The following is a 24821-nucleotide window of genomic DNA, read 5'->3' on the forward strand; positions in this document are numbered from 1 at the left end:
TAACAAGTCAGCCAGCCAATGAACTTGCGTTATTTTGCCAAGTGTATAGGGGAATGTGCAGTCTATCCTGAAGGCCATCGAAACCGCGAATTTTTCCGGTCCCTAAATATTGGAGCCACCTTTATTTCGCGGCTACATTTTATTCCAGGCTACGCTCAACTTGCCTTTGCATAGGGACTGGAAAAAAAAAATCCCTGTTTCAATTACCTTTAGGTTAGAGTCCACGATCCCCAATACTCGGGCAAATCCCACTTGATCATTGGCTACTGACTAGTGAGATCTGTCAGCTGGGATGCTTCCAATTAGCTATTCCTTTGGTTGAAAATTTTTTCATTGGCTCTAAGTCATTTAGATAAACTGTTAGCGAATCACAGACGCAGTATTTAGGTCCATGTGTTTGGATTCTAGAGTAACGTGAAATATATCCACGATTTTTTTGATATCTCTACCTATGTATAATCAAAACTTTTCAAAACGCTCATTGGTTGATAACAAGGTGACATACACGCGATTGTTAGGCGCAGACATTTTTCGCTAGAAAGTATAAACCCACGTTTAACTGCAACAAGGTATGTCCGCAACAGCAGTTTCTTCTTTTGTGATTGGCGGCCGCCTGCAAGATAAACCATCGGTGGGGGCATGCATAATCCAAGAAAAAGATTCCGAGAATAACTGAAAGTTAAAACAATGTAGCATCGTCTGAGTTTCGTGATTGGTTGAGTTTTTTTTTCCAGGTACATATCCATTATTATAACACCAATCACAGTAATTAAGTGCGGAAGCAATCGCATCCTGAGTGGCTCAGTCAAATAAGGCAACGACCTCTCTCGCGAAGCGTTCAGATTTCTTTCGCGAAAAATGCATGCCACTAGCCATCGCCCTTTTCAGCCTGGCCACTCAGGGTGCGTCTGCTTCCTCACTGAGTGGCTGTGATTCAGCCAATCACGAAGCACAGACGATTCCACAGTGTTTTAACTCACAGCAAGTCTCGAAATGTGGTCGCAAAAAAATTGCATGGAACTAGTGATGGTTCTCCTTGATTAAAAATTAGAGGGACGGAAATTTCGAGGATTCATTTGGTCACAAACTATAATACTAACTCTTGCACACTGTTTATGATTTTACCGCAGTTTTATTTTTATTTTGGATACGCCCCACTGCGGCCGCGAACCAACGAGAAGTAAGCGTAACAGGTAGAGCCTTTTAACGAGAGCAAAACGGTCCACACTTTTAAATCAGCAAATGGAAAAGCAAACGTCAGTAGAGCAAACTCTAGCCTGATGCCATCGCGTAAATTCCACCAGGGTCTCTATTTATAAATTTCTCAGTGTCTTCGTGGTCGTGTCAAGAGAATTATGGACCAATAGACGTGAAGCAGATGTATATATGTGCTTCAACCCTTCTTTGCTACTCAGTGAATCCAGGAAGTAATCGTAACTCTAAGCATTGTCAATTACAGACCAGAGTCTTAATCATCAAGATTTTGAAAAGGCTTTATCTATATTATTATAAAACTTTAACAGAAGTGTGTCTGTTTCTCTGTTTGTCTGTTTGTTTGTTTGTTTGAGCATCACGAAAAAACTGCTGAGCCGATTTTAATGAAGCTTTTTGAGCTGAAAATCTTATGATTAGACTTAAAAACTGTAATTTATATATTTTATCTTTCTACGATAATGGGAGCAGGTTTTTATAAACAATAAAACCATAATTTTTTCACGACCAATTTTAACCAGTATTAGGTACGAGCTTCCATTTCTAGTACATTCACTTTATAAAAAGGTGTTGCGTCATAATACATGTAATCTAAATTTGAAATAAATTTTCGATTGTTTCCAAAATCTTAAAATAATGTATGTAATTGAAATAATATGAAATAATTTAATTATTTTAAGCAATGTTGTAGCCAAATTCCTCGAACATACTGAAGTAGATAATATTATCAGATACTCAATCTATACTAAAAATTAAAAAAAAAAAAAAACCTTCCACATAGCAACATTAGAAAATATAGGAACATATTTATTAAAAGTTTTTTTTGTGAATATAATTTTTATACGCCTGGAAATTTATTGTGTCGTTCATTCAGTTAGAATGTTTGGAATTAAAAACATACTTTTCTTCCCATGGTAAAATATCAGCAGTACTTAGAGCCTGCGCTAGCGAACCCGCGAGTCTCTTACTGGTTATGTACAAGCAAGTCGAGTCTAGCCTGAAGTGGAAATAATTTGCTAAATAATCACGTCTCTGGCTGTGTAGAATTTTTTCTGTGCTGCGCAACCTGTTGTACTACTAGCATACATAATTTTTGCATCCAACGAGAACGTAAAGAACCCCCCCCCCCCTCCAACAAAAAACCACTCACGGGAAGTGTGCCGAGATGCAGCTGTTGAACCAGTTGAATATTTATTCCATCTTCCATTAGCACATGTTACATATCCTACCTTAACCCCCAATACAATGTGTTATTTTTCCCAGTATAAGAAATGGGTTTTCTGCTGTGAGATTTTTATTTTACAATTTATAGATTGAAATTAACAGTTTATTGAGAAAATACTTATCTTTTATAAACCTCTTGAGTACTTGAAAACCAAATATTGCAACTGCCACATGACGTCTGTTGGTTTAGCATTGTTTTTTTTTTTTTGTGCAGTTCAGAAGCACTAGCGTGGGTTATTGGTAGGGACCGGAAACATTCGCGCTTTGGATGACCTGTAGGATAGACTCCACAATCGTCTACACACTCATGCAAATGCCTCCTGCTCATTGGCTATTGACTCGTGACACCGGTCAACTGGGACGCTTGCGATTCGAAACTTTTTTGGTTGAAGGTTTTTCATTGGCTCAAAGTCCTTCAGATAAACTGTGAGCCAATCAGAGAAGCAATACAAAGGTACAGTTGTTTGGATTATAGCATATCGTGAAATGAATCCGCGAATTTTTCCGGTCTATAGTTATTGGTGCAGTTCACACATTCCCTTGTCGGAACAAACCTCTGACTCGGTGACCGACTCGCCGTCTGGACGCTAGCAGGCGCCAGGTCGAAAATCCATTAACCTGGAATATAAATGCAAATGGCGGGCTCCTCGTAAAACCGAGCGTAGTCAAGCAGAAACGTGATGTTTCCATAAATCTGCCGAAAAAAACTGCTTGAAAATGCTTTGTAATTACGGGCCTGCTGCGTGTAAATTACCACCTTGGGTGGAATTTTTTTTTTTTGTTTGTGTTTTTTTTTTCTTCTTCCCGGAACCAGGTCGTTCCATTCTACGTTCCGCTTTGACGGCCCGAGTGTAGAGTGGAATGGGGCACCGAGAAATGTACAGGGTTTGCAATCAGGGACCATACAGCATCCTGATCCGATTGTGACGATGCTGAAATCGTCACGTATTATGCGGCAACCTTACAGGCTGTGCCAATTCCGTGAAGCACGCGTTAAACGGCGATTGAACGAAATTATACGGGCGCAAGTCACTGTAACATTTATGCTCGGTAGCATTGACTCTCATATAAACATGACATTACTTTAGAATACGTACAAGGATAAAAACGTTTTACTAAGTTTTAAAATAATAAATACTTACTCGATTAGTTTTTAAAAAAATTAACCTACTTACATGGAAAAAAATGTTTTATAAACATTACAGAAAATTTTCTCAATATGTACCCCACCAAAGTATTTTCTGCTGATAACCAATTGAATTTTTGTAGTCTCATTTCAAGCACTTGTTAGTATCGGCAAAAATTCATAAACACGACATTATTTTGTCTTCAAAAAAATTTAAGGTCCCTATATTATGGAGTTAACAAAGTTTTACAGGGCTCGGAAAAAATATTTTATAGTGTTTGTTCGTTTTAAAAATGTTTATTAAAAAACATTTTTTAGTACATTTTAAGTTTCTGAATTTATTCCTAACCAATTAAAAAAATTGAGTTTTTGCTTGATGAGCAGGGTGAGATGGTCCTTGCACTGAGAGAAAGGTTTGTTTGCCTCCACAAAATATTTGTTTGTATACCTATATGGTGAAATAAATATATTTTGTTAATTCAAATAAATATTTTGTAGTAGGAAAGATTCTGTCAACCCAACAAAATGGTTTCGTCAACTCAAATGCATATTTGGTTATGTGTAACAAATCAATTTTTGTTTCTTACCGAGTTTGGTTAAGCTAACAAAATATTTTGTTCCGCCAAGTAAATATTTGTTTCGCCATACATAAACAAATATTTGTTTGATTCAAACAAACCCTTTTCTCTGTGTGCCTGCATACTTGTTCGGCGAAGCACGAGGTACGTCGGTGTGATAAGTAGAGACCCGTGAAATTCGCGGGTTCAATGACCTCCAGGATAGACTCCAATCTCCTCTACACACTCGGGCAAATGCCAACTGTTCATTGGCTGCTGACTTGTGAGTCGTCTCGACTGGGTGGCCTGTGATTCGACACTTCTACGAGCGAGGGTCTCTAATTGGCCCTCAGTCCTCCAGATTAACAGTGAACCAATGACAGAAGGAACACTAAGGTATAATTATTTGAATTTTAGCATAGCACGAAATGAACCCGCGAATTTCACGGGTCTCTAGTGATGAGCAGGGCCGTAACTAGGGGGGTGCAAGCGGGGCATACGCCCCGGGCGCAAAGCTGTGGGGGCGCCGAAATCGCTTGCATTGTAATTCCTACTACAACTGGTAACTGGTAAAAATTTTTTGTATGGAAGTTACAGTACCACAGAAACTGTTACATGTAGGTATGGAAAATGCTTAAATAGCACCATTTTTCCGTGGGAGGGCCTCCGGACAACCGCTTTATTGGTGTGGTATGTGCAAAAAAAAGGGGGGGGGGGGGGCGCATGAATCCATTCATGCCCCGGTTGCCAGAGACTCTAGTTGCGGCCCTGGTGATGAGTCAGTGACGCGCCCAGAGGCCGAAGGTGTGGAACTAGCGGCGTGGCGCGGGTTGTGACGGCGCGATGTCGCGGCTGTTGCAGGTGTCGGCGACGGACCCGGACTGCGGCGTGAACGCGCTCGTCAACTACACGCTGGGCGACGGCCTGGGACGCGCGCGCGAGCTGGAGGTGCGCCCCACCACGGGGGAGGTGTGCGTCGCCGGAGTCCTCGACTTCGAGGCGCGCGCCGTCTACGAGTTCCCCGTCGTCGCCACGGACCGCGGTGAGTGCGGGGATCCTTCCCCCTTACCCTCCCTCCCCCCCCCCCGGGTGTGTCAGGCTTGTAACCTCCCGCTGCCCCAAACACTGGTCATTAAAACAACCCATAGGAGTAGTTAGAGCCACGGAAATTTCGCGGATTCATTTAGTCGCAAGCTAGAATGCGAACCTCCACACTGTCTCACTGTGTCCATGATCGGACCGCAGTTATCTGGACTAAGCCCCTCTACGACCGTGAGCCAACGATGGCCAGCAAGGAGAGAAGTAAGCGAATCAGGTAGTGCTAAATAACAAGGATAAAAATGTTCTCGCTAAGAAATCAACCAATGGGAAAGTAAACATGGGTCGAGCACACCTATAACTTTGAATTCTATCCTGAGGCCAGAGGAATCCGCGAAATTTCCGGGACTCTGGGAATAGTATACTTTTATGACTTCAATTTAGGTACTTATTTTGCTTGAGAAAACAAAACTGAACTTTTTATATATATATTTCTGTTTATATTTAATTATTTAAAAATAATTGGTTTATTTCGTTCAAATAAGTAGTAAATACATCCAAAATAACCAACACACATGTCGAGTTTGTATGAATGACATGCTTACGGGATCACGTTGCGCAAACCGGAATTAAACATACCTACATAGACTACTTTGGAACACACATTTCCTGCAGCTTCTGTGGACGAAACTATGTCAGGCTAACCCTCCGGGTTCGATAACCGCTGTCCTCAAGGCCCTGGATTCTGATTGGGTAGGACTCGTACTCGGTAGTGGTGCTCCGATCGCTTGGAGCAGGCTCCAAGGGTTCCCTAGCCTGATGCGGAGTCGACGTGGTGAGCGACGACACAGCTCCGGTTACTAGCCTGGACAGCTAGCAGAGGTTGGATAGGCCTCCACCGGACCACGGGTTCACCGGGTGTTTTGAGGGGTCCCAGTGTGATGTGGGAGATCGGGGAAGGCGCCAGCAGTGCTGTTAATGTCTTAGAGCTCAGGACACAGCCAACTGTCTGGTCAGCTGAGTGTTGCAGAGGGACTGAGGCGGCGTCTATGCTGGGTTGATGGCCCCAGCCGCTGGTCGGTGCCGAAGCTCTAATACCATCCCGATCAACAAATTAGAGCGATTCCCTACAGTCCTGTTTTTAAAAAAGCTCTGGAATGTTTATGAAAAGCGAACTGAAATGTTACTCCCACCCCTACCCTATTAGGGCGCATATGTGGGAGGGGACGTGAGAACGCCGGCCGTAAGGTCGGAATAATCTGTCGGGAAACGTGGCGGACGTTTCCGGGAGCTGGTACGTTTTGTCGAGACACACCTCTTCCCCTTACTCCACCCATTCATTCAGTCAAGACATGTAGTTTTTGACGAAACGAGGTTCTGTTTCATACTCCATGTTGATTTTTTTTTCCTTTTTGAAAATCAATACTGTTAATTAAACGGGATTAGACCTCTCCATATTGCAATTTCAAAGAAATTAAATAATCCAGCATGCAGTTAAGATCGTGCCTTTAAACTCCGGAAGAGGGAATCAAACACGGAATGCGTGCGTGCAGTTTCAGGTCAACATTTTATATTTATATTAAGTTAGTTAAACTTGTTTCTGTATTAATTTAGTGGCTTAAATTTCAGAAAATTTGCACATATGTAGTACCTTTTGGTTAAATAACTGCAAACGTTATTTTTTTTTTTTTACTTTCTGGGCGTAATAAAATGTATTACAGAATTTAAAAGTTTTTTTTTTAATTCCTCGCAGGAAAAAAAATTCTTTAATTTATTTAGTCTGCAAGGTTATTGATATCTGAGTAAAATATAATAAAACACGCTTTAACATTAATTCGCAAGCATTGTCCTAAATCTAAGAGAGTTTCAGTTTTGTAATCCAATTGAGTCTCCTTATTTGTACGCCCCGAGAACGCAAAAAAAAAAAAAGTAAATGTTTGCAGTTTACCGAGCGAACCGTGATCTATCTATCTATCTATATATATATATATATATATATATATATATATATATCTTATTTCTTAAGCCTCCAAAATAACACGAAATATATGCTAGAGTTTTCTGATGCAACCCTGGGCACCGGAAGTATGGAATTCCATAAACTCGGGAGCATAATGTAGGGTTTTTCTCAAGGCACTCCTATTACTACTGTCTTCATTCAACTGCTGTTCTGTCTGTATCTCATATCAAATGCCAACTCTGTTCAAAGACGTGCTGCCAATAACCAATATATACTGGGAAAGAAAAGTAAGTTAATTGAAGAAAAAAAATCCGCACTGCGGTAAACGTAAATAGAAACTAATGACTGAAGTGGGGACGCACGCTCTTAATTTATTCCCGACAGCGAGTTACCGTGTGTTCGTGTTGGAAGAGGACGTCGCGTGGTGGAAGGAATTCCGCGACGCAGCCTTGGTTCTAGGAGACGTCGATGTGTGCGGGTTCTAATAAAAAAAAAGGTGCATGGAGGGTTGGGGGGGGGGGGTGTTTACCAGATCGATGGAGCGTCCAAGCATATTTCGGTAGAGCGATTAGAGTCATGCGACGTATCCCAGCGGTAGCCGATGACCAGAGGCTAATTTCTCCCACATCCCGCCCTCCACTCAACTTGATTTGCATGCCGTACAGATTTTTTTTTGCGTGGATTTTTGTTCCCGACTTGAGTTCGTGTTGTCGTGGACTCAGCTGAAAACACCTCCCCCCCCCCCCCCCCCCCTCGCCCCTTCTCACCGAAGTTTTTCCACCCTAGTTAATCTTCCATTCCTTTTGGTGCCGACCTTGATGATACTTAAAAGGATGAATATCTGTCACGGTGAAATTCAACTGATATTTAAATTCTTTATATTACATTAAGTGAATAAGTATCTGTTGAAAATATTTGTAACAGAACAACCTATAATGCAAGGGAAGTATTGAGTTAAAAATATGTCATGCTACACGTATACTATTTGAAAATTTTACTGTCGAGATTGGAACGTAAAATTGAGAATCCAACGGTTTACATATTTCAAACATTTTTTTTTTGTTTTGTTTTAAAAGCAAAGCTACTGCATACTTCTATATATAGTTTGAATTACAAAAATTGGTTTTAACATACTTCTAATATTGTCATATCATTTGAAACTTTGAAGGGTATGTAATCCGGATTACAATACAATAATATCATGACTATAACCTGAAGAGATAAGGGGTAAGGTCACAGGGGCAAAAAAACCAACTACTCTTGAGCTATGGCCAATAACCATGTGTTTTATGTATCCATAAGACCAAGGCATGGTGGCAAATTCACCCGGAGGTAGGCTACCCCGCTTCCCCCCTCCCCAACAGGAGATAAATCCCCCAAAATTTCGAAAATTTCAAAAATCGATTATTTTTTGTTTGGATTGTTTCAGATATAAGAGGCCAGAGCGTGGTGTAAAATATGCCCGGGGTTTGACTGCCCCCCTCCCTTCCCTTTTTCACGAGGTGTTCACTTCCCCCCGATTTTTCGAAATTCAGGAAATTATGAAAATTGAAGTCAGTTGATTCTGACTTGCTCCCGAGGTCTTCAGGCACCATCGGACCCCTCTAGGTTGAGCACGGGGGGAAGGGGGGGGGGGGATAAATTCCTTCGAAATTTTCGGGACTCTAAAAATTGATTTTGTGGTGCATTTAGAGGAGTATTACAAAGTGTGACGTCAATGGATACACCCCCCTTTTTTTTTCTCTCAGGGGGATGGGTCCTGGCCCTTTTCAACGAAATATTATTTACTCTAAAAATTGTTAACTGGTTCACTCTTTTGAAGAAACATTTCACAAAATATATATAATATTGACATTCAGTATCATAGAGAAATACTTAATGTTTTCCATGGAATAATGATTAGTCTATGAGTCTAAGCATGCTCTTTGTTATTTATAGTTATATACATGCTTATCATGTCAAAAATTTTTCCTGTGGTGCATTTAAATGAATTTAAAATAAATTTTATTAAAAATGACCAATAAAATAAAAAAAAATAAAATTATAATTTAAAAAAACACGCTTTCTATGTTGTATGAACTAAAAAGTAAAAAAAAACCTAACTTTTAGTTATTTGTTCAAAAGCGAAAGAATGAACTACAAATCTGTATAACGTATTTGTTTTAATAAGCTTAAAATAAAAATCAATCAATAAATAAAAAAAAACTTGAATGAAAAAAAGCGTGAGGTGCTTGATACCGGTTGTCTTTAAATTTCTAACGTTAATGTGTATACGTTAGAAGAACCATTAAAAAATTAATGAAGAGAGCAACGAACGCTTCATATCAGATGTCTAATATTTTCTACTCCAAATGGCTATTCTTTAGTGCAGAGTCACTATGAAAAAGAATTAAAATTAATTGTTTTGTTTTTACTTGATTTTATTAAGCTTTTAAAAAAATTACGTTATACAGAGTTGTAGTTAATTCCTTAGCTTTTAAACAAATTTACTTCAAATTAAATATATATTTTTTAATTTTTAGTTCATACAACATAGCGTGTGTTTTAGTTTTTTAAAAAATACATTTTTTAATCTACCGTTATTTAGAGTCTGTGGACCACGAAAAAAAAAAAACTTTTCACATTCGTGAATTCCCTGTTTATTTTTGCTATACCTATTATGACGTAGAGTTGTAGCACGATTACGCCTTGATTTTAGTTTAAACTCAAATATTGATAGATGCAGCTAACAAATTCGAAGGTGGGCTAAAAAAAATTTTGCACGACTTATCGACCTATCGATCCTGAAGAGTTCTGGCATTTCGAAACGCCCGTGAAGATTCTTGACGTAGTTACATTAGTGCCTGCTCCGTAAAAAATAAAATCAGTTGGAATTTTTGGCAGTAATTTAAAATATGCCTTTTATCCCTCCGTTTTTTTTTTTGTTTTTGCCCTCGAGCGATTTACGAGGGAGGAAAGCTCGCACAATTAGCGGAGTTTACGAGCTCGGCTCGATAGCCCGCGAGAGCGCCGCGACCCGGGCTCGTCCCGGAGATCGTATATATTTAATTACTGCCCGGGCGGTCGCAGCCCATTTGGGGAGAAGTTGCGCGGAAAAGGAGGGGTGGGGAGGGTGGGGATCGGACCCCCGCAGTAAACAAGCCCTCATTAACCAGCGCCCCGGTAAACTCGGACCGTAACTCAGACTCAGTATCCCTCCCTCCCCCCCCCCCTTTCCTTTTTACTTCTTCCGTGGCGAGCTTTGGCTACGCCTTCAGCTACGACTGCCGCACTGTAGGCCTTCCGTCCTCGGATAACCATGGGCCATGGGAGGAGGGAGGGGTGGTCACTGCCTTTGGCGCTGGGTTAGACAGGGAGCACGATTGGACGACGAATATGTTGTTCACTACACAAGTTTTGAAATTTAAAAAAAATTGGTTGGTCTGTAAAGTTGGTTTACGGACGATAGTTTAACGTGACGTCATAATACAGCCAATCGGGTGGAAGAGAGATAGATGCGGCGCAAGCGTACAATGAGCGTAACGGGACACGATGTAACGGGACAAAGTGCGTAACGGAACACTTTTTTCGTGCGTGCAGCCGTCGTTCATCGATTTATTAGACGTTGTCACGTCAAAAGAAAATATAAAAAAATAATTACATAATATCTACAATTTTTTTTTTTCATTTTACGCACCTATCAATAACCATGTTCATGTACTGTTATATAAAATCTTTGGTCAAATTTGATCAAACTACGTGTACTTATCATTGTTTAAGTGTACATTTTACCTAAGCATTGGAACTGCAGTATGACTGTACGCAGCATCAAGGCAAGGCTTTTCCAGAGGTCTGACAGAGTTCTATGCCTGGGGGGGGGGGGGGCAGGGGGGGAGAGGGGCAAGGTAAGTGGGTTCCGCACCCCTCTCTTCCAGGATTAAAGAAAAAACAAATACAGAAACTTAGCTACAGAAGATTGCAGAGAGATTATTTTTGAAAGGATTATTGTAATCCTTAATGGGCTTCGATAAAGTATTTTCTCCCCATTATAGCCTGACATTGTTTCATCCACAGAAGCTGCAGGAAATATGTGTTCCAAAGTAGTCTACGTATGTTTAATGCCGGTTTACACACGTGATCCCGTTAGCATGTCATTCATACAAACTTGACATGCGTTGGTTATTTTGGATGTGTTTGCTACTTATTTGAACGAAATAAATAATGTTATTTTAAATATTTAAATATAAACCAAAATATAAAAAGGTTCAGTTTTGTTTTCTCAAGCAAAATAAGTACCTAAATTGAAGTCATAAAAGTATACTATTCCTATGGGTTTTAATGTCAAAATCACATATATAGAGACCGGAAAAATTCGCGGGTTCATTGACCTTCAGGATAGACTCCAATATACTCTACACACTCGGGCAAATGCCAACTGTTCAAAGGCTGCTGACATGTGAGTCGTCTCGATTGTGTGGGCCCGTGATTCGACACTTCTATGAGTGATGGGTCTCTAATTGGCCCTCAGTCCTTCAGATTAACAGCGAACCAATGGCAGAAGCAGCACTAAGGTATAATTATTTGAATTTTAGCATAACACGAAATGAATCCGTGAATTATTCAGGTCTCTACACATATAGCTAGGGGCAGGCGTTTTTCGCGAAAAGATCTGAACGCTTAATAGACTGAAACAAGGTATACCCGAACCTGTGGTTTCTTCCTTGTGATTGGCGGCCGTCTGCGAGATAAGTCAATGCCTTATTTGACCGGGCCAATCAGGACTTGTTTGCTTCCGCACTGACTCACGGTGATTGGTGTTGTAAAAATCTACATTGACCTGGAAGAAACTCACCCAATTAAGAAACACAGATGATGCTACAGTGTTTTAACTTTCAGCTAGTCTCGGAATCTTTTCGCGAAATTTGCGTGCCCCGACGTATAGCGTAGAATTTAATTAAATGGAAAACATACTCTTGAAAGTATACTCTGGACTGCCTCCTTCACAAACATTTTCTATCATCGTCCTATCCTTAACAAAATAACACAGATTGGAAGAAGTTAAATAGCAAACATGTACAAAAGTTATAGTTAAAATAATCTCTTCGTTAAAGTAATAAACGTATTCGAATTAACGAGTGCAAATAAAAGTAAATTTTATCAATTGAATTGTAGATTTCATATTTCACTCCTTCTTTGTATCCATACAAAATAGTGATAATTCAATTAAAATTTATTCAATTTTATTCATAAAATTATGCAATCATTACATCAATGTTTTGTTATGACGTTGTCACGTTAAACTATCGTCCGTAAACCGACTTTACGGACAACCAATTTTTGATGTGAAAATCTTAGCTTAGAATTTAAGTGAATATAAAACTGACTGATGAGAAAGTACTGGGCTCCTGTGCGCAGGCGGGCTGAGCACGACGGCCATGGTGAAGGTGCAGCTGTTGGACGTGAACGACAACCCGCCGCGCCTCTACCCGCGCCTCTACAACGTGTCTCTGCGCGAGGGAGAAGGCTCTACCGCCGGCCCGCTGGTCACCGTGGCCGCCAGCGACCCCGACTCGGGCCGCTACGGCGCCGTCAGCTTCAGCATCGCGGCGGGCAACGAGGCGGGCGTGTTCCGCGTCGACAAGAACACGGGCGAGTTGTTCGTGGCGCGGCCCGGCCAGCTGTCCTCCAGGTGGGTCCCCTTCCGCCGGCTAACCCGGGTACACGAGTCCCCGAGTAGCTACCCCAGTACCCGAGTCCCTCACTCCCCGAGTCAGCGATCCCGCGAGTCAGTCCATGAGTACTCGTGTACCCGAGTTCCTGAATCCATTAGTTAACGTATCCCCAAGTACCCGATTCCCTCAATCCCCGAGTCAAGGATTCCGCGAGTCAGTCCATGAGTTCTAGAGTACCCGAGTTCCTGAATCCATGTTAACGAATCCCCAAGTACCTTAGTCCCTCAATCCCCGAGTCAAGGATTCCGCGAGTCAGTCCATGAGTTCTAGAGTACCTGATTCCCCTAGTTCCCGAGTCCTCTAGTCCTCTAGTCCCCTAGTCCCCTGGTCCGCGAGTCCTCAATTACCCAAATATCCGACGGTGAGTGGCTGTGTTCGCCCCACGCAGGTCCACGCACCACCTGAACATCTCGGCGACGGACGGCGGCGGCCTGCGCGCCCCGGAGGACGCAGAGGTGTACCTGAGCGTGGCCGACGCCGCCCACAGTCCCCCGGCCTTCGAGCGGCCGCGCTACGCCTTCTCCGTGCGCGAGGACGTGGCCCGGGGGGCCTCGGTGGGCGCCGTGCGCGCCGCCAGCGACGGTGAGTGCCATTCTCTCTCTTGTCTCTCTCTCTATCCGTCTGTCTGTCTGTCTCTCTCTGTGTCTGTTTCTCTCTCTCTGTCTCCCTGTATCTCTGTGTCAGACTGTATCTCTCTCTCTCTGTCTCTCCCTGTCTCTCTCTCTCTGTGTCTCTCTCTGTGTCTGTCTCTCTGTCTCTCTCTGTCTGTCTCCCTGTCCCTCTCTGTGTCTCTGTCTGTCTCTCCCTGTCTCTCTCTAAGTCTCTCTCTGTCTCTCTCTGTGTGTCTCTCTCTCTGTCTGTCTCTCTATCTGTCTCTCTCTCTGTGTCTCTCTCTGTGTCTCTCTCTCTGTGTCTCTCTGTTTGTCTGTCTCTCTGTCTCTCTCTGTCTGTCTCCCTGTCCCTCTCTGTGTCTCTGTCTGTCTCTCCCTGTCTCTCTCTGTCTCCCTGTATCTCTGTGTCTGACTGTATTTCTCTGTCTGTCTCTCTCTCTGTGTCTCTCTGTTTGTCTGTCTCTCTCTCTCTCTCTGTCTTTCTCTCTCTTTGTGTCTCTCTCGGTCTGTCTTTCTCTCTCTGTCTCTCTCTGTGTGTCTCTCTCTCTGCGTCTCTCTCTGTCTGTCTCTCTCTAAGTCTCTCTCTGTCTCTCTTTCTTTGTCTGTGTCTGTCTCTCTCTCTGGCTGTCTCTCTCTCTCTTTGTCTGTCTGAGGGCTAAGGACACAGCCAATTGTCTGGTAAGCCGAGCGAGGCAGGAGGCTATGGCGATGACTATGCTGGGTTGCCCTAGTCTGGTCATGCTGAGGCTCTAACACCTCCCTGATCAAAACTGGGGAGTATCCCCCTTGACTGCTCTGTAGTAATATTACTTTACTTGCTCTGGAATGTAAAAAAAAAAAAAAAAAAAAAATCTGTAAGCCGACTCCCAATTTACCCTTAAAGGGCGCATGTTTGGGAGGAGTGGTGGAGGATTCCGACCAAAATGTTGGAACATAGCTGTCTAGCTGGGATTAGGAGAGGATGCAGACGGAGCTTCAGGCTGCGGTTACAGTGTATGCGTGTTCCGGCTAAGATGTATCCGTCAGAATAGCTCATGCTCGTCAGTCAGAACATGGCGGTTTCAGTGCAGGCGTTTTCCGTTTATCAGTTTAGATGGAACCCACAAACGCTGCGTATGTCCTTGAAAGTTTGATATCAAAGCATTTTATAAAGTTTCAAGATTAAAAAAAATATATAAATGTGTAACTACGAGAACAATATAAAATATAATAAAAAATAATACTTACTTGTGCCCATTTCTGCGGCAATTACATCCCACTTCTGCCGAGAAAGATCTGTGTTGCATTTTTCCCCCTTTGAGTATCCCACAGAACCGTTTTTTTTTTCAGACACAATTCTGATTAATTTTTCTACAACCTTTGTTATGACTAGAGACCTGCAAAATTCGCGGATTCATTTCGTGATATGCTACAATTCAAATAATTATACCTTAGCGCTGCTTCTACCACGGGTTCACTGTTAATCTGTATTGATGAGGGCCAATTAGAGACACTCGCTCAAAGAAGTGTCGAATCACAGACACTCAGTCGAGACGACTCACAAGTCAGCAGCCAGTGAACAGGTGGCATTTGCCCGAGTGTGTAGAGTGTAGTAGAGTATATCCTGGAGGTCATTTAACCCGCGAATTTTGCAGGTCTCTAGTTATGACCTATTGATGACCTACAAGCACGTGGACGTCACAGCTAAATGCAGAAAATCAAAACAGATTCGAATGTCCAAATAGTTCTGGTGTGTTCGTGCGTGATCTGCAGAGGCGGTTGCAGGCAGTGCAAAAACTTAACACTTCATTCGCATTGTTTGGTTGCTCTGACGAACTCATCAGAACCACTTTTCGTCAGAACAAGCACCCACTGTAACCGTAGCCTTAGTCGTCAGACGTGAAGCCGTTTTTTACTCCATTTTTTTTATTCCTGATTTCCACATACCAAATATGGCGGACGTTTGTTCATATTTGTATCAGCTGTTCTAGCCTGCATGTATTAACTACTATAGTTAAGCTGTTCGGAAAAAAATATTTGATCAAAATATTACTGGTTGGTATGTTTATATATATTTCAAAGTCCAAAACGAATCTTCGTAGTACAAACGTAATGATATGACTTGGAAATTTTTCTCCAATTTAACCTCTAGTACAGTTACAGCTGATACATTTGTAAATAAACGGCCGCAATGTTGGTACGTGTAGTACACTCCCCCCTCCTAATCGTGTCCAGAATTGGACCTTATTGTCCATCTGTATATTTACCTAATCTCTGCTCTCCGCCCCGTCTGATCTTCGGCAACACTTTCACCAAATATCGTAATAGAACAATATGGGGAAACCCTGGCCAGTTAGCATTCGCGAAGAGCGAGACAATTTTCTGCATTGTTTTCAAGCTATTTTACACTCCACGCCGCTATATGCCACTACTGTAAACCAGTTTCACGCACTTAAAAAAAACGTAGGTACACTCCACACAGCCAGATTCGCTGGCATCACCTGTCTCGCGTATTCCTCACTAGTTCGCCATATTGTCTCTATTATGATAATTGCTTCCACCGCAGATCCTCCCGGGCCGTTTTCTTACATTCATTCACGTGTTACAAACTTTTCTTCCATCAAAAGTAACTGCGGACCAATGATGAACACAGTGCGAGAGTTTTAAGGTTCGCATTCTAAGTTGCGACTAAATGAGTGCGCGAAAATTTCCGTATCTCTAATCAGGGATTTCGAACAACGCGTTAACACTAAATTTTGTTTGCGAAACGGAGACCAATAAAAATGGTTCGTGCTGAAAGGAAAACGTTATGACACCATTCCCGACATTGGGAGGACCGCGAATTAGCGGCTGAAGGCCCTTCCAGAAATACTTTCAAACATAGAACCAACATTGGTATGAGTGCGTATCGCTAGCCAAAGAGAGTATTTTGAAGGAGATTAGTTCAAATTTCATTTAAGCTCATTTCTTTGTTCGAAATAAAATTACTGTATTTTTTTTTATCACGCCCTGCATTTGCATTCGTCGCAGCGCAAAGAAAACCCCTGAGCCAGAACCCGCACTCTAGAGGCGGAAGTTTAAACTACTCCAAGTCATTAAAATAATTCTGTCATGTACAAATTAATAATTCATCTTACAGCGTTTCACTGATTACCTCGAGAATTAAAACTAATTAACTTAATAAACTGCCTGAAATGCTATACTAACCTAATTTATGATTCATTTACTTTAAAATTGTTTACATTATCTTATATATTGATATAAATAAATTAAAACAGTTTAATAATTTGCATTTACCATACATTTGCTAGTTAAATGAAGAAATGTTAGTTTAATAAACTGGAATATCATGTTGCAGCTACATTAAAAAAATTTAACATCCTCAAGTAATAAAAATATAAGTGTAAAAATAAAAATCTCTTTACTTAAAAAAAAAAATGCAACGTAAGCTAGAGAAAGTTATTGCTGACTTCTTCTCCTACACCGCAAGTTGTGTTCAAGTTTATAACTTTGTTAACTGAAGCATGACCGAGGAGACAAGAGATCAAAGCGGCAACGAGTTGTTTAAAGTGTTTCAAGCTTTTCGCAAAAAATTATGGCAGTTTCATTATTTTTTTTAATTTGCGGTTATGTTCACGAGCTGGCACGCAGGAACGTAAAATAAAAGTCACGTAACATGCTGTAAATTTTTACGGTGACCTAAAAGAAAGTTACCTGAATTACTTGTCGATGTTTCCAGTGGTCGGCCTGTAAATATTAGGAATAGTTGATCATATTATTTTTATAGTCTGCCAGTAGTCAACCGAAAACCTTTAGTTCGTAATTAAATTTTCAAACGATACAGCCGTGTTTGTTTACTTGAAAGTCATATTAGTTTTATGAGAACATTACCGCCTGTGCTTTTTAATATTTTGTTAAGTTTTTATAGATATCGTCTTTTCGGAACATTTGGCCTTTGACATCGTGGCCTTAATAATTAACATTGGTACGAGGCCAACCTTAAATAACACTATTTCCGCAAACAAGCAAAAATGATATGTTATAATACTGCATGCGACTAAATGTAAGTCAGCTGTACTTCTGTAGCTGGCTGCACTATGTATTCGTAGTCAAGACGGAAGGAAAAAATGAGTGTTTCAGTACTCGCCAGTGATGTCTAAACATCTAACAGTCGGTAACGAGCAAATTGATGTGTTCTCATGTTGCAAATAAACTTATAATACGAAACACCAACATGAAATTTAACGCAGAAATCTTTAAAATAGTGCCGAGCGTGATAAATATACGCAAATTGTGTTTTCAACAAAATTTAAGGACGCAAGTCACTTGTAGTTTCCAAAACCTCCACTAGAATTCGCTGCCGAAGCAGAATCGTCGTCTTAGCAAATTTTTCGATTTTCAGAGCGAAAATATCAACTATAAATAATGAAACTGTTCCGGTGAAAGTGAAAAACACTTTGAAAAAAATACTTAACCCCGGATATGTACCTGATTGTCGACAAGGAATTTTATTAAAATACTGCCAAACTGGTTAAAATTCACTTACCAGTTTATAATTTCTATTAAGTTTTCCTTACGCTTTGTAAACTTTGGTTATGGACACACGCCATAGATAGCAGCACCGTTGTTACACATTCCCGTTTCTTTTTTTACTTCCGCGGCGTTCACGAAATTTCTCCAACCAAACGCCGTACGCCAAGATGTTAACACATCTTCTTACCTGACGGGCCTACGTAACGCGCGCTGGCTGAGGGTCAATCTTCAATCATTGATACGTTGAGACCGGAAAAATTCGCAAATTCATTTCGCGATAGGCTAAAATACAAATAGTTAAACCTCAGTGCTGCCTCTGCTATTGGCTCACAACTCGCCTGGATGGCTCTGGGTCAATGAGAAAGCACCCGACCAAAGCTTCATCGAATCACAGGCTGCTACGTTGGGACGTCTCCACAAGACAGCAGCCAATGAGTGGGTGACATTTGACCGAGAGTACGTAGAACCTTTGAATATATATACTGTATAGAAGTCGCGAGTGGATAGGATTTACTCTACGTTTTTCAGAAGCGTATGATGAGCAGCTTGGGAACTTCACCGCTGCAGTGCGCTGCCGTAACGCCCTGTATCGTCTTAGTTGTTATTTACACGTTAGAGCGCAGCGCTGTCGCCCGCTGTCATTCCCCGCACCCCTCATCCATCATTCACTGCAGCTCAACGTCGTTCAACGGGAGGGGGAAGGGGTGTTTGAAGAGTTCGAGACTTGTCCGCTAGGGACCACCACAAGTCGATGCTCTAGAGATGGTGGCGATTGCGGCGGTGAATTAACCAACTACCTCGAAACCGTATTAGAAATTTAAACCTGGGCTGGCGACTTCTATACAGTATATATATTCAAAGGTAGAACTGTGGAGTTCATCCTGGAGGTCATTGAAGCCGCGAAAATTTCCGGTCCCTATTGATACGTTGTTGGCAAACGTTGCGTCACGTGTTCGCCGACGAATGAATGGCTTTGTGTGTGTGTGTGTGGGGTGTGCGATCTCGATCGGACTGCTCGAGTACCGAGGCCTCGCCGCGAACGGCGTCGTACGACGGCCCGAGGCCCGGTGACGGCGATGGGACAGTCTGCCAGCCGCCACTTCGCGGACCCTGCGGAGCCGATGATCGCGCCGAGAAGCCTAAGATGTACATCGAGTTCTGTCCCTGCCCGAACACGCCCGAATATTCACCTTCGGCCAACCTCGGGATTTGTTTTATTTTTTGCGCAGGAAAAATTGAATTCAAATATTAAAAGTGGTCGGTTAGGTTAGCTACATTAAAAACACTTTAAAACCCTATGGACGGGTTAGTTAGGTTAGTATAGCTGCATTAAAATAAACAGAGAAATGTAAACATATATAAATAAAGCCGAGGTTGGCCGAAGGTGAATATTCGGGCGTGTTCGGGCAGGGACAGAACTTGATGTACATCTTAGGCTTCCCGATGGCGCCGCGTTCTCCGCGCACACCCGAAACATCGGCTCATCGCGGAAACAGTTCCAAAACGATTGAATTTCATAGAATTGACTTGTGTTCAAGGGGGTATCATCCTAAATTATCTTGCTTCTAATCTATACGATTGAAAGTATAAATGTTCGTTCGTTCACAATCTTAAATCTACGAAAGTTCTTCACCGATTGCTTCTAAATTTTGGCACAACGTTAACATTCGAATACGCGCGTTTTTTTTTTTTAAGTATAAACCTGTCGCATCTGTGACAGGTAAAAGAGATGGATTAAAATATAAATAAATTTCTGTGTGTTCTTATGTTCGGAAAATATAAAGATATAGATAGGAAAGTATAGACATTAGAAAGAGATATAAGTATAGAGAGGTATAAAGAGTTAGAGCGAGAAGGGAACATACAGATATATAGCATGATAAAGCTAGAGAGATAGATTGAGATATAGATAGAAACATAGTAACACATAGAGGTATAAAGAGATGTAGTGATATGGATGTATATGCACATATATGTATATAGCCACAGCAGTAGCAGCAGTTCAGTAGCGACAGCAGCAGTTCAGTAGCGACAGCAGCAGTAGAATTAGTAGTACCAGCAGCAGGAGGAGTAGTAGTAGAAGTTGCAGTAGAAGCAGCAGATACGGTAGCAGAAGCAGCAGCTAATCATCACAAGCCCAACCAACCGTATTGATGTGATGTTTTAAAATACGGCAGGTCAAAATAGCTTGACTTCTCGTCCAGGATGTTACGAACAGCCATCGAATCGCCAGAATGGATGGAAGACGTGTCTGTCTTCGTCCCTCCCTTCTCCAACCGTAGATGTTAGAAGTTTACGAACTCGGGAATTTTTTTTCCCCAACATTTCTCAACATCTCGAACTTTTCCCGTCGGGCCACAGGGTCGTTAATTCCGGCGAACAGCGCAATAAAAAAGTTTTTATATATATAGGTACGCACACACCCCGACGTACACGGAGTTCAAGAGCGAAATTAATTAGCCTCATTTTGCCATCGGAAAGTCCGCCGCGGAAGGCTTGGGTTAAGGTTGGGAAGGGTAGGAAAAAAAAGGTTGGAAAGGGGGGTAGGGAGGTGGCAGTGTAGCGAATTTGCAGCTACAAGAAGTGACGGATCGCGGCGTTTGGAGATGCCAGCGTAACTCAGAGAAGCGGCTCGTTAAAGATACGTCCGTACCGCCGCCATTACATCATCCGAGGGGTACAGGCGGGGCATCTCGGCCCCTTCTCTCTCCGGAGACGTGCCCTGGGAGGTCGGGGGCTGGCTCCTCTTTGTCCTCCGCGCGCTGAATCCGACTGAGTTATTTCAATCAGTGAATCGCCTCCCCTCTCTCTCCCTGAAACTCCGGCTAACGAGCACACGGAAAAATTTTGTGGCCGTTGCTAAGAATTAGTTCCCCGTGGTCATGAAATTTACTGCAAATATTTTGTGCGATGTACAGGTAAATCTTCGCATTCATTGACAGATATAATTAGTAGGATAAAAATTTTTTTTTTTTTGAAAATGGGGAGAGGCAAATTTCTGTCAGGTTTATCAGAATTTTTTTTTCATATTAAAAATTATTTTTTAATGTTTTGTCCATGAATTGCTTGTTTGTTCTGAAGAGGCTTTAACGAGTTAGCCTTAATATAAATAAGCAGACCACATAATATACACTTCAGGTGCCCACTAATTTCTGCTATAATTGCGCTTGTGTCATGTTTGAAAAAAAATTCACAATATACTATGCTGAAAGATCCAGCAGTTATTTTTTTTTCATGGAAGCTTCTGTCTCACACGCCAAGTTTTTTTGTTCGTTTTTCTGCAATATATATTTCTAGCGTGATACTTCCCTTGTATGTGAAGTTTTGCTACATACACGTATTTTCAACGGATATTCACTAAGTAAAATATCATGGGACTAAAAAGATGCGCAGGTCTTCGTAATCGTCACCACTTGCGCTACTTTTAACACCCACGATATTACACGAAGTGATTAACTGTAGAAAGTATTAGTGGCAAAACTTCTAACGCAATGGTATCGTTTTAAAATAAAGAACAAAGAATGAACAAATAAAAACTGCATGTACGACTGAGGCTTAATAAACACAAACTTTTCAATATCCTGTAAAACAATGTTGTACGTATACAGAGTAGCAAAAAAAAGACCACTTCTACACCATAAGGTCGGTTAACGGAATGACATACACGTACCGCATGTTTGCTTCACACTTGAAAATCGCTTCACACCGTTATAACCCACTGATGGATTATTTTTTTTTAAATTATTTAAATGTCAGTACTGGGAGAGTACTATTGAAATTGCATTTACGAAATGCACTTTTGTGGGTCTATGCAAGAAATCATCATATAGGACTTAAATGCCCGTTTTCGTTGTGGCGCTCAAGGTTTGTGGCGGTAAGCGTTTGATTTGTTTCTAGGATCCGTTGATTCTGTCCGGCTGAACAAAATTTCAGCTTTGAGATAATTTCTCATGTATTAAAAACCTTTTCCGTTATTAAAATGATTCAAATTATTAAAAACCTGATCCATCCAGGTCTGTACTTTACGTACAAGACGAAAAAAAATCTCGATGCGCGCGTCGGGTGCGTGCTTAGGCGGATCATGTCGGATCAGGTCAACCATAATTGCACTACACTTTGAGCCAAATCAGTACCTATCCATTTAATCAGTGAATTCGAGGCAACAGCATATTTATAAATTCGTGTTGATAGTATTGAGTTTTGGAGGATTTAAGACTACGTTCAAAACAAACATACTAGTAGCTTAAGGGTTAAAGGTTAAAAAAATCATAAATAAACAACCAATGACTGTACATATTACGTTCTTTGTATGACTCATACAATGTGGAAGATTGGCTAAGAATAATTTCATGGACACTCATCCATTGTTCTTATACACTGATTGAAATAGAAAAACCTTAAGAACTGTCAACAAAAAATGAATACATAAACACTCGAAGATCAAGCCAATGTAAGCTGATGTCAAATGTTACATTATGTATGTAACATACCTAGGCAGTAACAGATATTTCCGTGATAGGGCATTCTGACTAAATTGTATTATTTTATTTATATCAATCATTTGCACGCAAAATTAACGTTAGTTTTTTTTTATCATGCCAAGTAAGTGTACTTGTAACACCCGTTTTTATTTTATTTACAAAGTGTACATGAAGTGAAAGGAAAATAAGGTAGACATCGTGGTAGGGTTCATTTTGTTATTTATTGTGAGTAATTACGAACCATTTTTCTTGTTTCTACTTCCTATACGTATATGAATGAGAGTTTCTGATTTTTGGATGCCACTTACTTAATCACATCTTAGTGAACCGAATTTGATGAAATAAGGAGCAGAGGTACCCCGTAAACTAGGTTAAAAGAAAAATCTTAGAATGCAAATTATTTTGTAAAATATTTTGTTGAATTGCTTTTGTGGTTAGCAAAAACCAATTTGTGACTGAGTGTTATTAGTATTATGCACGATAACGAAGCTTAGGCCGGTGCCAAATTGTGCGGTTGAACCGGAATTGTTGCCTGTATCCACTCGGTGATTTATTATGCGTCAGTTGTTCACATGTTCTATATTGATATATTCACCTAGTGCAGTCTTGAGAGACATGCATTGTGCACTCTAAGAAAAACGGTTTGGAAGAATGTATTGAGCGAACATTTTAGCCGCAGCGGCAGAAACACATTTGTGTGATACTAGTCTTAGATTACCTTATTTCTGCCTGCCCTTGGCTGGTACCGAGCATTCCCGCAAGTTAGGCGAGTGGTAAGACGTGCTATGATACGTCCTCTTAAATGCAGCGGGTGGAAGATGGGGTTATAAATAACCGAATTATGGCGCAACGCAAAAATTACACCTTCTTTGCATATGCTGTGTTCCTGGAAAATGGGGAAGGGGGGAATTAAATCATGCGTTCACTTCTGTCATGCATGCGCACTCATACACCGAAAACTTAACGAACTGTTGCTAAACCACATATGAAACACATTTGCTGAAAACAATTAGCGTGCTACCTATTTTAAAAAAATGGTTGTAACTAATCCAGAAACCTTCGCGGGCATGCTCGTGATAACTCACCGTATGTACGTATCTTCATCGCAATCGTGTGAATGGTATTAAGGAACGCATTACGGGTCAAATAAACAAACATTTATGTATATATAAATGCAGTTGAGGATGCACTGCGGCAGGGTTACGCCCGCGGCATTGTCCTCTTCAGTTAAGGCGATGCTATGACCAGAGGTTCAGGCCTACCCATCCCAACATATGGTCACCACGATTCGCCCCCAAACAGCGGTGCCCACGTGGAGGGCAGAGGAATTGCCACTTGGTTACTGAAGTAACGAATTACCTTAAAATGTCATCTCAGCCGGGGGGGGAGGGGGGGGGGGTGACTGTTACCTCGCCCTGTATTGTGGATATTCTGTGCGAGACGCCCTGGATAGCAGATGTCGTCGGGGGAACGCAGCGGCCCAGCACCATCCTGGAGGCCTGGGACAGTGGTTGCTCAGTCGCCGGGACTCCACGGCGCCCAGACGACTGACGGGGCCCTGACCCCCGGGTCTAGGAGGGGGAGAGGGGGGGGAGAATCTCTTCCCGCGGCCATGGCGCGGCGCGGGGAAAGGGATTGGACGCTCTCCTCGCTTATTGTAATTAAGTCCGCGGGGTGCTGCCCCTGCAAGGGAGGGGAGGGGGGATGGGGAGTCGGAGGACCGCCGGAGGCGCCCATCCGCGCCTGCTTCCTCCGGAGACAATGGGGTCGTCGGCGCCGCCGCGTTGAATGGGTGACCGCGCGGGTTCGTGTGTGTCTCTCCCCGTCGCGTCGTCGGGGCGGGGAGACGTGATGGCCGCTATCCTCGTGTCGAGGTGCCGTGGTCGTCGGCGTCCCCAAAATATAGTCTGTGACGCGTAGCTTGACAGTCATCGAAAGCTGTACCAATGGTTTGCGTATTCTCCTGCCTGTCGACGGTGTTTGTAAAGAACTTCGCGTGATTTAATACGATTAATAATGTTCGCAGGCTCTCACGGCCATTGTCTGAAGTAGCTTGGCTTCTGGGTTGTAGCCTTGTCCCCGGCGAATAATTCACCGACGTTTCGGTCGATAATGCAGTCGCCATCAGTAGGTGACTGCTCCCTGATGATGGCGACTGCAATGTCGATCGAAACGTTGGTGAATTATTCGCCAAGGACTCGGCTACAACCCAGAAGCCAAGCTACTTCATTTAACACAAGTGTTTGGACATACTCCTTTGCAGTTTTCTGCACTGTTTGCTATGGAAAAAAAAATTCAAGTTTATGCACAGAAATAAGAAACCTTGGACGTCACAGCGAACTGATGGATTCAATGGCGAAACTAAACAGTTATTACGGACAACACAAAC

At 41.9% G+C, this 24821-nt stretch overlaps 1 protein-coding gene across 1 annotated transcript in view; it reads left to right on the plus strand.

Moving 5' to 3' along the window:
- Positions 1-24821, plus strand: part of LOC134541869 (protein dachsous) — a 650601-nt gene that overhangs the window by 487041 nt on the left and 138739 nt on the right. Inside the window, exons 3-5 of the mRNA XM_063385570.1 lie at positions 4981-5161; positions 12512-12785; positions 13217-13410. Of these exons, the coding sequence (XP_063241640.1) occupies positions 4981-5161; positions 12512-12785; positions 13217-13410 (649 nt within the window). The remainder of the gene's footprint in view (positions 1-4980; positions 5162-12511; positions 12786-13216; positions 13411-24821) is intronic.

This window comes from Bacillus rossius (genome assembly GCF_032445375.1).
Source record: "Bacillus rossius redtenbacheri isolate Brsri chromosome 4 unlocalized genomic scaffold, Brsri_v3 Brsri_v3_scf4_2, whole genome shotgun sequence".
NCBI lineage: Eukaryota > Metazoa > Arthropoda > Insecta > Phasmatodea > Bacillidae > Bacillus > Bacillus rossius.